Here is a 15028-nt window from a genome sequence, read left to right as displayed (position 1 = left end):
GTACCTGACGGCTTTATAACACTGAAATTTAACTAACATTTTAATTTACGTCTTTTTCTGCTTGCAGCGCCATCTGTTGCTAACTTTTGAAACTAAATTTTTTCTTTTGCCATACGCTTTCCGCCTTCTTCAATAACATTCCTTTCAAATTTGACGTCATTTTCATGAGTGGTTCTTTTTTTATAGCGTTTTGAAACTTAAACTTTAATTATAATCACCCTGTATATATATATATATTTTTTTTTGTAGCTTTTTTAATCCAAAGGGGCGATTTGTGCAGAAGGACTACCAATAGCGTTTTGGCATTTTATGTCGGTTCACAATAAGCGTTGTTTCACTTTTCAAATTATTGCCACCAGATATTATCGCCCCGTATTATATTTAAAGAAATTAAATAATGAAGAACTGCATGAATGTATGTATGTTTCTCACATTGTGATAAAACAATGGTATCTAGAGCCATCAAAATTAAATAACAATCTTCTATAGAATATGGAAGCCCAAATTTTGTTTTATTATCGGTTTTATATTTTGTAAAACTTTTAATGAATTAGTGATTAACAAACTCAAGGATTTCAAAGTGAGCAATGGCAACGTTGTGCAGAAAAAACATTTTTATCTCCAGCGCATGAGACTGTGTATCAGAAATTCTAAAGATATGCTCATTTTAAAATTATTTTGTGAAAATTTAATAAATAAAGGTAACACACAAAACATTAAAAAAATGCACATTTTGATCTAATTTAAAATCTTAAACCCTTCAGATTTTTTTTTAAACTTTAGTCTTAATTTTAAATCAACTAAAAGCAAGCACATGAGCTACATAGCACATGTTTTTGTTAACCTTACTTGTCCATCTCCTTTAAACAAACTGCAGATAACCCAGAGTTTGGTCACGCATGTGATTCTACAGCCCTTTTTTTTTTCTTTCAATTCAAGGGGAAAAATACAGCAGGTTAACTTATATTCTTGTTCATAAAGACACAAAAAAAAAAAAAAAAAAAAAAAGGTGGCTCATTTAGATTCAGTTGGGTTAAATAACAGATGATATAACTGGTGTGATGTCATGCTTATCCTTAATTGGCACTAAATGGTACTACTTGATGACAGTTTCATGGTCATTGGAATAATACATACCAGAGTAATATGTTAATTGTCTTTGCTTTTGTTGAGTTTCATTTTGCTCTATAATCTATACGTATGAAATCTTTTGTGTGTTTTTACTGTATAATATAGTATGCTTGTTATTAATAAATTGCTGAATATACATATATTTTTCTTCATTTCAAGGTGGCAATGTGATTGTTAAGGAAAAAGTAAGCCTGAATAATCCTGTAACTCCATCATCCTCTTACATGATAGTAATTAAACCTAAGTAATATCTTTCCACTGAGCAAACTGAGCCTGACAGTCTTAACTAAGTGGATTATGGATGCTGTTTACTGGAGTTGGACATTTTAAATGCATGCCTCATGTTATAATGATGCTTAGTACTTAAAAAAATTCAAATGTAAGCTTAGTGCATGTATAACCAAAAACTATAATTGTGATAAAACATTAGTACAGTTTGTCTCTTCCTTTTCCCAAAACTCAAAACATTAATATATGTAGTCATCTAGATTCTGATGATATTTTAACAAATTTAATAAACTGAATATCAAAAAGTGTATTTTGATATATACCAAAACTTGAATAAAAGTATTCTTTATATTCATAAACTAAATATTTAACAGCTAAATCAAAGGCTTATTGGATTCCCCATAAAACTGTGAAATTCCCCCTTGTTGAGAACCCTGTCTTATATGATAGTACTAAGAAAAGAATATCTGATCACCAAGCAAATATACTTGAGGAATCTACAAAACAACCTTTGGATGCAGTTTGGCTGCTAATTAGAATTGGTTATTTTATAAAGGATATATGTTATTAAAAAACACTTGTTTTAATCATTATTTAAAAAAAATTCTTAGATCTGTGTGCATCCTCATGGCAACCTCATTAAGAAGCAGTGGTTTAACAATTTATGTTTGTTTATTTAAACTTCAAAATACAAATTATTTTTGGATTGACACGCAGTCATGGATAAATTGTAAAGATAATGCTAATGCAAACAAATTAAAGTAATAATAAAGTGTGTCATTTTTTATATAAAAAAGTAAGAATCATGGTTTATTATTATTTTAAAGGAACCTTAAATGGGATTTCCTACTAAAATTCAAGTTTTAATTTCTCCAACTTTTCATGACCAAAGATAAAGAATAATTTATCAAATTAAGTATGGATAATTCAATAATTTTATGCATTTACTACAATATAAAACATGAAAACTAAGGAAATTATAAAAAATGTGTATTATTTGTAAAGGAAATATAAACTGAAAAATATTCATGTCTAACTATTCGAAAGTGTATGTAGGGTTTTCTAAAAGAAATATGAAACTCTGAGAGGGGGATTTACAACAGTAGTATATTCATAATGAATATTATTTCTTTGGTGTCTCAAAATGATACTGGAGTAAAAAAGTGATACTTTATAATTAGTTATTAGTATGTACAGCTCCACACTATAGTAACTACACCGTTTTTGACAGACAGTTACATTTCAGCAGAGAGGTGCTAGAATAGCTACTTTTCTAAACAGTTCACTAACAGGTGGTTGGGTATTTATTTAGTAATTTGAATATGGTGAAGCTATGAGGATTATGTGCCTAAGGAGAGAGAAAGGACATAACATGGGAAACTGACTCGTATGTATATTACACATGGGGAAAACCAATCATATAGTCAATCATATAGCCCATTTGTCTTGATTCGAACTCAGAATAACATTCAGCAGTCTTTAACCACTTGGCACACATGAAGAATACTGTGAATCAATAAAATAATACCAAATGCGAGACAGGTAAAATACTTTCTGTAAAGATTACAGTAATTTTTCCTTTGTTCTTGTTTTGAAGAAGTTAATTTTTCTATTGTATGAACTTTTATCATTTGCAAGAACTGGGTACACTCTGAACCCATCCCATCTTCCTTAACTTTATGGGAAAAGTTCCAGTTTTTCTTGAATTTTTTAGAATTCTCTGGGAAAGTGGAAACTTAATACTCTCGACCCTGCTGATGGCATTTGCCACCTTCATATATAGAAATCTATATTTTCGGTAGTAAGATATGTTCTACAGTAGCTTAGAGTGTTGAATGGATTTACTACAATTCACTGACAATCGCAGGCAGTTCAGCATTTTTTGAGTTCTTTGTCAAAGCGTCATCCAGATGAGGTAGAATGCACACAGCTATCTCCTGTCCTATGAAGTCATCCAGCAAAACATCAGAAGCTTCATGCAGTTCCTGTATGTGACAACATTAGCTAATGAATAAAGATGGACACGAATAGCATTGCAAATTGGAAACTTGCGAAGGACATTCCAGAATCCACTGTAAAAAATGTGAAGTATCACTTCATTCAACAAAAATTTGTTTCAAAAAATTCCCTATACAATAAATGCTATAAATATCGGGTTTTAACGAAAGTTTCCCGCTACCACAAATATCGTCTGCACAAACTATTTGCACTAGTGTATTTAATCATATTCTGTCAAACAATTTTGGGCATTTGAAAGAAAGGCTTGCTTTAGAACACTGCGTTGTGAAATTTGTAAAAAAATATATTGAGATGGGATTTTTTGCCACAGCCACCATATAGCCTCAACTTTGCTCCTTCGTACTTCCTTTTTCACACCTAAAAAGAGACAGCTTTTTCGTGCCATCTTCCATTCTGCACAGGATGTCCAAAATGAAATTGTTCTGGTTTTGGACTCAAGCCCACCAAGTTTCTGGGCTTTGAAAAATTACCTAAACATTGGCAGAAAATCATAGATTTGGGTGGTGATTACTATTCATGCTGATGGTACTGCTTTCAAGTTTTATTTTCTAACTTTATTAAGAATGATTTTGGCAGGAAAATTTCATAACAACTAGATATTGCAGTCTATATTTATATTTTTATGAATGTTTATCTTGAGACCTGAGGGTAGCAATTGCCATTACAGCCTAGTTTCTAAAACTCAAGTAGAATTTGTTAATATGTCAGAAGGGAATTCTTATAACGCCTATAAACAATGTTTCGTAGACATTTTCTTGTGTGGGGGAGACATATACAAAACAATCCAGGGGTGAAAGGGTTAAAGATCATGGTATAATGCTTCTGTAAAGTTTCTTATTAAATCATGATTTTTTAAATAAAAGCTCATTCCATTAATGATAATCAGGCCACATGTAAAACTGTTTGAAAATACAATATTTCAAATTAAAAAAAATAAACAAATTAGACAAGTAGGAAAAAATGGCTTTTACAAAGTTAGCAATTGTGACTTACATTGCCGTGTATTAACAAAAATAAAGCAAAGTAGAAAAGTGCTACTAAATTTAAACAAGACAAATAATTTACAGATACAAATCTTAGAATTTTTTTTAAATTTTAAAGTTATACATTTACTTTTATACCAGTAATGCAGTGGAATTACAATGAATTCATTTAACATTTCAAAAATAATTTTCTGAGAGTTCAATTTACATTTTTCTCAAACAATTCTTAGGTTGTTATCATTTGATATACTACAATAAAGGACGAGCAGTGAACTTTTGTTCTATTTTCCCAAGAATTGAAATGTCACCACAGTTTTCATTTTGGATATGCACAGAAGCAACTTCCCATAGTGAGTCTGAAGGAGATGCATTTTCTAAAGTAAATTTAACTGATCCTAAGGATAACAGCATCTTGCCAGATTTCAAAATTTGTAGCTTACCTATATGACCCTCGCACATAGCATCCCAGTCTGGTTTTGAATTCACCATCTGAAGGGGAGAAAATATAGTTACTAAAATAAACCATCAGTCATTTTAACAATATTCTTATTAAGCAAGGTAAATAGAAAATCAGGGAATTTTGGGAACTACACTGTGTTGAACACATTTAAATGTATTATATGTATAATCCATTTTGCATGATATGAATGAACATATTATACATGATGAAATATGTTCCTTATTAGCCATGTCACACTTAAACTCAATCAAATGAGACAGGTGTCTTCTTTCAAGCTGTCTACTAAAAGAACAGAACCTAACTGTATCGGGTCAGCCCATACATTTGTGCGCATTAAGAGTATGCGTGGAATTCGCTATGACGCATTTACTAAAACAATACAATTTTAAACCTGTTGAAACTTTTCATCGTTTGACTAACACATTATTCAATTTATCACCAACTTTTGTAAATATCGAACGCATTTTAGTACCCATAGAAGATAAATATAGATAATCAGTACAAATGTGCCGTGCTACATTTTTATTTTCGTGTGGTGAATCTGCCAGGTTTGCAGCGATAAAAATTAATAGTGTACACGGTGAACACACTATTAGTGTAAGGGCTGCACAGAAATAGTTCAAAAAATTTTAAGTTGGAAAAAGCAGCATTGACGATAAGCCCCGTTCAGGACGTTTTGAACTGTTAGAACCAAATCAAACGATTCATTCAGAAGTTTATAGTGAACAACTTTGCCGTCTAAATTCAGAATTGATCAAAAAACACCCACGATGGGTGAATATCAAGAAAGTGTTGTTTCATCATGATAACGCTAGACTGTATACGGCTCGAACAACGCCGCAAAAAATGAGTGAATTTAATTGGAAGCTTTTGCCACATCCTGCTTACTCCCCAGATATTGTCCCTAGTGATTTTCACTTATTTCAAGCCTTACAAAATTTTTCACTGGGAAAAAAATTTAATTCTAAACAGGATTTACACAATGAACTTTCAAGTCCCCCCCCCATCGAAATCAGAGTCTCTACAGCAATGGCATAAAAAACCTGCCTGTAAGATGGTGAGACATTGTAGATAATGGAGGAAAATATATAATTGATTAAAATGTTAAATTATGTTTTTTATATTATTAAAAATTTACCAAAAAATGTGCACAAATTTATGGACTGACCTAATACAAGAATGGTAATAAAAAATAAAATGAAAATTTAGTAGATTTCTAAACTGATCTGTTTGGTCAAATTTTTTATTTCCATTTGCATTTTATATCCATTAAAGTATTGATGACTTAAATCCAAAACCTGCACTACATTTTCCAATTTTCTGCTTTAAACTCCTTTATAATATATAAGGTTGGATCAAAAGAAAATGAAAAGGTATTTATTTTTAAATGTTATCACCAAAATTACACGACACTTGTCACTGTTACACCAAGTGGTGAATACCTCTTTGAGAGCTGGCATTCCTTGAAAAAATTAAGATTGCTGCAGGCACTGCATGCGTACATTTCTGACATATTTAAATTATGGCAAAACATATTAAGACCATCTGCCTAAGGAATGAGATGCCTTTAAGAGCCACAGACTTGCAGATAGACATTTCACATGGAGAAAAACAATAAATGTTCCTTTGCAGCCAGTTCATTTGATCATACTTAAGCCTGAGTTGAACTATTAGTGTTCTGTAGTTATTTTCCTTGTCTTCTGACATTTCTCCTACAGACTTTTATACCTTTGGTTTGCTGAAAGGGCTCTTTCTAAATGCAGAGATACCACAATTGATGGACTTTCAAAAGTAGTTAAAAAAGAATGGAAAGCAATACTCCTAAACATTTTTGAAAAGCCATTCTAACTGATAATTTGACCCATTTTCTGCTAGAATCACTACAGTTGTTTTTATTTGATCACATATGTCCACTTTAGTAGAGATAAATTGAGTAAGGAGAGTCTTAAGACCATCTATCCTCAAATGAAGACTGTCTTTTTTAGAACTTATATAAACAAATTTTTCAAAATAATACTTAAAATTTACAGTAGTATTTCTTTCACTTTACAGATCCTTTTTGTAATTGTTTTATGTTATTTAATATGCTTCTACAATTGTCATAATATGCCGAAATATAAAAATTATTGGAGAATTTTTTTAAAAAATCTGCTTTAGCAGAAAAAGGTAAAATTAAAAGAAAACTGCTTAAGTTTTAATTTTTTTTAACCATAGAATATTGCATTTAACAAAAGAAACCAATAACCAACTCTAAAAACTAAACTCAGTGGCATAACAGCCCTAGTGGGCCAAGGCCTGCAGTGCTCCTATAGCTGCTTTCCTGACCGTGGGCCCTGGGTGCATGAACATATGCCCTGGACAAGTGGTCAGTTGTAGCAAGAACACCGGTGTTTAGTCCTCAAGTGAACTTGGTACTCATTTTATCGACCCACTCAAAGGATGAAAGGCTGAGTCGACCTTGCCCAGCCCGGGGATCGAACCTTGGACCTGTGGTGCTGCTGCGCAATGTGCTAGCCACTGCGCCACCGGGCTTCTTCAATAATCAACTCTTATCATAAAAATACATGAAAATGATTACAAACAGCAATAAAGAATACTTTAGTAGATTCATCCTCTGTTTTATTATCAGCATTATCAGTCAATTCTTCTTCCTCTTTTTTAAATGGCAAACAAGTAGGTAGCTGGATAAGCATCAGAAAGTCTTCACCTAAATTAGAAAGAAAAACTTTATAATTTTACCTCATATTACAATAATATGTTAGAAACTATATGTAATAATCTAAATAAAAAAACTTACATGCATATAAATTATTAACGTATATTTTAAGGGAATCTTTTTCATTTAAAATTATTATTCTCTGCAAAGTTAAATAAAAAATTTGATGTGGATACCACGACTTCCTTGTACAAGAATGTATTTTGTACTGCATTTCATTTAAACTTATTTCCTCAGATTTCAATAAAGATAGATTTCTCATTCAATTAATTCAGTTCTCACTTTTCAGTAAGGCAAAAATGCATAAAACCTAAAAATATCTTCATTAAAAATGGAAAAATATAGAAAAACACTAAATACAGTTAAAACAATTAAAAAATATTTTTCGCAATTAAAATCAGAGTTTCTATGCAGAAACAAGCAATTTGAGCAGCTGGCAACAAGGCAGATTTTTCAGTGCACAAAACTAAAAGTTTACTTTTGGTCCTACTCAGCAAAAAAAGCACTGAAGATGCAGAAGCTGACTTAATTCAATATTCTGCTGAATTCCAAATGTAAACAAATTTGGCTGCTATGATAAACAAAAGCTGCACTTAAACAACTTTTAAATTATTGATAATTCTACATCTATTGCATTCATATTAAAAGCCTTAATTGGAAGGTAAGACTAACACAATTCAGAAGTCAAACAACAAAAATCAGCATTATATTTACAAAATTGATTTTTGTTGTTTGACTTCTGAATTAGTATTTATTCGGCGTGTTATTGTGTCTTAATTAACACAATTCAATCAACAAAAATGCACAATTTACCGACACATAAGAATTTTAAAAAACTGAGCTCACCGAGCCGAGTATCTAAATGGGTATATATATATATATATACTTTTGGTGTGATTGCTTGCGACCAAAGAGGGAGGTGCACAACTACATACTTATACAAAATTTCAACATTCTGAGGTTACTTGTTTTTGAGTTATGCGAGATACATACATACATACATATGTATGTGCGTACATACGTCACGAAAAAATCTCTTTTGAATCCATTTTAAATCAATTTTATAATCCGTTTAGGGAAAAAGAGTCCTTTATTTTGTCCTTATGTCAACAATTTTTGTTTTAGTGATTCAACCATGCATCTTATTTTCTGATTCACCTTATTACTCAGGTTCAAAATTTTCAAAACAAGTTAAGCAAATATGAATCAAATTTTAAACTATGTTGAATAACTCATTTAACACAATATATTTAACGGAAGTAAAAAAAAAAAAAAAAGTTAGTTTTCCAGCTTAGCTATTTGCACATTTCTATATAGTTTTATCTTGCAACATTTAATATACTCTTGAAGTCTTGATATTTATTATTTTAGAATTCACATTTAAATAATGGTAATATTGGAATGAGAAATAATGGAATATTTTGCTCTGTATTTAAAAAAAGAATTTTCATTAAAAATTTGTATTCCAATAACAGTCAATTCAATTTTATAAAAAAGATGCAAATTTAATGTTTTACTCATTTCTGATTAACTGTCAAATAGAAATATTTAAATAAAAAAGTGATGAAAAACAGTTTAATAAATAAAGCTAAACTTCCAGTAGAAATATTAAATAATTAAAAAAATTATTATATATTAATTTTATAGCAACCAAAAAATTTGTTTTTGTATACTGCTTAGGATTAAATTAACTGATTCAAACATTTAGATTAATTATAATGATTGCAGAAAACATTAATTTATGTCTGTTACAACTGTTATTTAAGCTTTTTCAACAAGGCCAAAAATAAAACGCATGCATAATTATATAGTAATCATTCAGCTGCAACTGATGTGACATATTTACCTTTAGTATAAAAATAATTACAAATAATAAGTGCTAACAATTACAGTGCCTGAAACATCATTTAAGAAAATAACTGAAAATCTGAGAGAAAAACAGCATCAGATAAGAAATACTTAGATGGCTAATGGCACATTAAGCAAGGACTGTGAGTTAAGTGCGAGTGCCTATTGCAGCAGTACAATAGGCAACAATGAAGGTATTGATTTTGAAACATTAGCTGTAGTCTTCAGATTCAAATAAAAAAGCTTAATAATTAGACTGATTATTCTACAAACAAACCTTCTTTAATAGCTAAAATCGAATTTGAAGACAAAAATCTGTCAAATCTCTTAAGGAAAATTTTAACAAACGGGTTAAATAATTGCATTTATTTATGTACAGTATTTCATATACTTTCTAGATAAAATAAAAATTACATATGATGTAAAAAATTACTAATCTGTAAATGCGTTTCAGTATACAGTAAGACCCCGTTTAGTGCTGTTTTGGTTTAGCGCTCTTTTATTTCAACCTAGGGATTCCCCGAAACTGCTCAAAAAAAAAATGAATAACATTAAATCTTCACAGTAATTTCCCTTCACATTTTTATTGAAAATTTTCAGGAATGGTTACCTGAAGGATTTTCAGGAATGGGTACCTGAATATCAAGAAGTTACCTGGTTTAATATCATCTTTACAATCCTTTTCTTTCTTATTATCCATTCTTCTAAAATTCATGAAAAATCTGTTACCTGCAGATTCCAACTTGTTTCCAATGTATTCCTCTAGAAAAGTACTGATAAACTTAATTTTATGTTAATAAACTAATATTACATTCAAAATAAAATGCACCCCAAAAATTTAAAATTTTGACTGCCAGTAAAAGAAAATAGAATTAAAGCATGCAAGTGAGAAAACACGAGTTACTTCAAAATACAAGTAACTCAAGAATATAATTCAATGAAATATTTTAATCTTAAATATGCTTAACAGATGATAATTTTTAACATCATCTGACATTGAATTTATAGACAATATACAAAACAGGTATCCAAAAAATAAATTATAGCTAAATCAGTCTAAATGATTGTACATCAAGAAGTTCAACTAATTAGTAGAAATTGTTAAGCATGAAACCAAAGAATTTACTATTGAATAGAATCTTTCAGCACATATTTTAAGAATAAATACATAAAACAGAGAGTTACATGTGTAACTAATACATACTTATCAGAAAAATAGTTATGGTCTCATATTTGGCAAGGTATAGGGTCTTCTTTCGAGATGATAATTTGCATACTGTGGCATTGACAGCACTAGATGATGGAGAACATTCTAAAATACTCTGAATTAATATGAGAGGATTATTTTCAAGATCAAGCAATGATGTTGAAGGACAAAGAATTCAGGTCTTGGATTCCATCTTCTCTTAAAATATTCTAAGAATTTCCAGACAGAACTTTGTGATGAACAGAACGTATTGTGGCAAAATATTGTCATACTAGAAGAAACCATGTGCTGCCACAGTTTGGTCACATCATGACCAAAAAGGCAGTACATGTTCTAAAATTATTTTTTGAAAAGACTAGCAATAATATTTACACTGAGGATTAAAGTATAAAACAGCCATGCAAATACAGCATTAAGATAGATGTGTGTGTGTAAAATAGAGTAAATACTATATTGATTTATTTAAATTACCATTTCAGTTTGTTTCAAAGCACATGTATTACAGAGTACAAAGCACAGAGGAAATCTCAAAGGGATCATGCATTAAACAAATACGGTTAAAATTTTAAAACATGCATCACTAACTTTCCATTCACACTTTTTTTTAAGCCGATTTGCAAAAATATCTACTCAACTAAAGGCCTTGTCCCCCCCCCCACATATATTTATTTTCTTGACTTGAATGCACTTTATATAGTAATTCATTAAGCACTGGACTACAACAGGAAAAAAAAAAGTGTTTCATCATAGCCTTCAAATCATTCCTGAATGGCAACCATCAAATTATCATCAGTATAATGTGAACCATGAAACAACTTCAGCTTTTGAGATAAAAATAAGTCATTTAATGCCAGTTCAATATGGTGAGGAACTAAAAGTTCAGATGTTGAAATAAGTCCCTCAATATAGTGGATGGGGAAGAAACATAAATCTGCATTGTTAATCTGCCCTTGAAAATGAAGCACTATCAAGCAAAAGCAATGATTTTCTGCTGAACTTGCTATGGTATTTTATAGCTTATTGGATTTGACTCAACAAATTAGCATAATAATGCAGTATTATGTATTATATTATCAATAAGTAGTGGTTTTTTGATGTGATTTTATGAAGTGTATAATCAATAAGCAGTGGTTGATTTTTGTTAAAAGAAAGGGTTCCCAAAAGATTTCTGGATTCTGAACTTTTAGAAATAAGAATAACCATGGTGTTTCCATACCATGCCTGCTTCATTTCAAGATGCTATGTCTCTTTCCTATGACATCAGTCATAAATATAAATTTTCCTTTGTATTTATCATGAAGAGAAGTTCTTCAGAATAATTAATCCATGTTTCTTTCATTTCTGGCATCAATGTTCTAGGTATCTATTTGGCACAGACCTACAACATTCTCAGCTTTTCATCAGAGGCATAACTAAGGTTTTCAGAGCCCGGAAACAAGTAAAGATTTCATATAATATCCTGTGCAGCAAAATGCACACCCAGAGGCATATAATCTCCCTCACTGCACCACGACTTTTCATTCAAGATCATTTTTTCAACTGATCCAACACTGATGCCCGTTTCCACAGCAGTCTGAGAAACTGTCACTTATTTATTTTCATTCACATATACCTCAAGCATACATACCTTCAATGGAAATGCATGTTTTAACAGTCATGGCACAAATTTTTCAATGGCAACACTCACACAGTGGCCTAGTCTATGATCATCTTTGAATGATACTTTTGTCTAAGTCATTATTTCAGTACCTCACAAGTATTTCGGTATAATTAGGTTTAAAACTTAGGAAGTGTCCCTCGCATTTTATGAATCAAGCTTTGCCACAGAAGTCTTAATCAAGCAACATTTTAATACACTGTAAATCAACAAAAATGATATTTTCTCTTAATATACTGAATGAATAAATACACTGGAAGGAAAATTTAAGGAGTGTCATAAAAACTCATATAACTTGAATGAATTTGCAGCCAAGAACTTTTGCAAAATTAAAATTTTGTCATGCCTCACATATTTTAAAATATTTCTGCATAAGCTTGAATAAAAACTTGGGAAATGTCATATAAAATGCAGTAGAAAGAAGTTGGCATTACAACCTTTTAGACATATATTAAAAAAAAATAATAAGGTGTATGGTTACCCCTGACCAAAGTATAAGCTTTGCAGTTATGTTCCATTCCATGTATTTGATTGTCCAGGAATTCATGCAGTAAGAAAAAGTACTCATATTAAATAGTGCCCTGAGCTGCAGTGCATCCTTTAGTTATTATTGACTGCATCACTAAATGAATTGACGTAAGGATCTTCTCTCTACACTATTTGCAGCATTTATAGTCGCACAGGTCAAAATGTATGTTAAATGCAATGTCAGATGTAAATTTTGAAATATGGATAATATTTTAACAAACTAAATGTGATAAAATTGTGTAAAGCAATGGCACAATGATGAAACCATGGAAAATTGTTTGTATGCATATCATTTTAAATTAAAATTTAGATAATACAACTATCTCTTTTATATATCTTTCCTGAATGACCCATTGAAAGACGTATTAACCATGCTTTATGGTATTTTTTCTTTTAATGTAAAATGCAGTTTTCAAATGCATCATGACAAATACTAGGTGACAAGGTATTCTTTTGAAAGTTCTATTAAAATTTTTCAAAAAAAAATCAAATTAAAAAATTTATATCAGTAACCATGCTTAAAGTACACAATGCAAATGAATAAACATAAATTTGTAAAATAACTATTTGAAGAACTATTGCAAATCCAATAATTAAATTGAAATTTTAGAAAGAAAAAATGTCTAAAAAATATAACTGTGATTAAAAAATACTATAATATAAACTAAAAATACACACAAGAAAGAAAAAATCGATACTATTTTCCTGCTCATGCAGAAAGAGAAAGGCAAATTGAAATAGGTTGCCATAAACTGAGAAGTTCACCAAAGTAAATTTCTGGATTACTGATTAATCTGAATAACTGATTACTGATTATACTAAATTTTACAAAATTTGGTTTTTAGGCATCATTTGAGTCAAAGAATCGAAATATGAAAAAACTGACATGCCATTTCAGAAAAAGTTTAAATCTGGTATGTTAGAACAACAGTGTACATAAATGCAATACATAGTCTAAGTCACGATTATGAGACATGAGAAATTCAAGTTAAATTTCATCAACAGTAGAACAGGAGATACAGAACTGCTCCATTTTTATTTTTTGACCGAATGCACCATTTTCCATTTATATTATGTTTTGTTATTAATCTATTTACATATACTTTAATATTTATATTTTACTAAAATCCCAAAAGAAACTGCAAATGCAATTATAAATCAAACTTTAGAGGAATGAGATATTTAAGTTCAAACTTAATGAGTTGAAGAAAAAAGCTTAAAAATTCATTAAATTATGAATAAATTTTCCTTAAATTCAAGTATTTTTGCATGTAGAATTCTCCATTACTTCTAAGGAAAACGGTATTTTCTTAAATTAATAAGTTAAAGTAAAAAATTACAATTTAGAAATTGCATATGCATGAAGAAACAAATTTTAATTTCTGCTCTTAAGTCACAATTCACATTAAATACCTGTATCTTATGTGCACAGTTTTTAATTTCATTTCCACTTTCAATAAATATTCTGCTTAAGAACTGCATAACCTATATTTTAATTAAAATTTGTACTGAAAATTACTAAAATCAGGAGAAAATGCAGTCTCTCTTTTTATGTAATTTTGACAAAATAAAAATTAAATGAATTTCCTCCCTTTCTTATTTAGTAAAAATCAAGGCAGCAGTGAGGAATTTTAGTTTTGTAATATATAAAATGCACCTACAGCCAATTAAATAAATTTAAATGGGTTAAAGTATTATTTCAATTAAATATAGCAGATAATACAGGTACAAGCTGTTAATTTAGAAGAAGGGAAAGCTGTTAAATTATACATGTGCAGTATACATATCATTGAACTACACAGTGCATGTAAAAAGAAAGTGAATCTTTTAGGCAAACACAAAATTTCATTATTTTGACGAAAATTGAGACCTTTTACTATCATGCTTTTTAAAGTTAGTATAGCGCTAACCTTGTTTGCTTAGTTAAGAAGCTTTTGTAGGTTTGTTTGTAAAATGGCCTCGTTAAATTTCATCATGGTAATATGCGTATCTCTTATCATCATACAGAGCTCCTTCATTTGCTGTTTTGAGATGTTGAAAATTATTACATAAATCTCACAAATAGGATAGGTGTTAAAGCTGCAAGCTGTTTTTTTGGGAAGGGGGATTAAAGGTGATAGTTTTTATGAGATGGAGTATTGTCATACAGAAAATACCAAGTTCCAGGCTTTTGATATTTTAGCAGTTCAGCAAAATGCTCTGTAGCGCTTAAATAATATCAATAAAAATTTCATTTTCTGGAATGAATTCA

General features: G+C 30.1%; 2 protein-coding genes across 6 annotated transcripts in view; one reads left to right on the top strand and one right to left on the bottom strand.

Annotated features, from left to right (window-relative positions):
- LOC118186204 (uncharacterized) overlaps positions 1–1667 on the top strand; it is a 98408-nt gene extending 96741 nt beyond the window's left edge. For all 3 annotated transcript variants that reach the window (XM_035356275.2, XM_035356276.2, XM_085824431.1), the window contains exon 6: positions 1291–1667. In XM_035356275.2, coding sequence (XP_035212166.1) covers positions 1291–1379 — 89 coding nt within the window. In that variant the 3' untranslated portion in view covers positions 1380–1667. The remainder of the gene's footprint in view (positions 1–1290) is intronic.
- Positions 1668–4329: 2662 nt separating this feature from the next.
- LOC118186203 (uncharacterized) overlaps positions 4330–15028 on the bottom strand; it is a 40069-nt gene continuing 29370 nt past the window's right edge. For 2 of the 3 annotated variants that reach the window (XM_085824430.1, XM_035356273.2), the window contains exons 7-9: positions 10040–10147; positions 7419–7528; positions 4330–4850 (exon numbers count right to left, since the gene is read on the bottom strand). In XM_085824430.1, the coding sequence (XP_085680556.1) occupies positions 4611–4850; positions 7419–7528; positions 10040–10147 (458 nt within the window). In that variant the 3' untranslated portion in view covers positions 4330–4610. The remainder of the gene's footprint in view (positions 4851–7418; positions 7529–10039; positions 10148–15028) is intronic. The other variant, XM_035356274.2, reaches the window with a different exon arrangement.

The sequence above is a fragment of the Stegodyphus dumicola genome, chromosome 9 (assembly GCF_044657685.1).
Source record: "Stegodyphus dumicola isolate Sdum_Otavi_A_Nest chromosome 9, ASM4465768v1".
Lineage (NCBI taxonomy): Eukaryota > Metazoa > Arthropoda > Arachnida > Araneae > Eresidae > Stegodyphus > Stegodyphus dumicola.
This window is presented reverse-complemented; position numbering and strand designations above follow the sequence as displayed.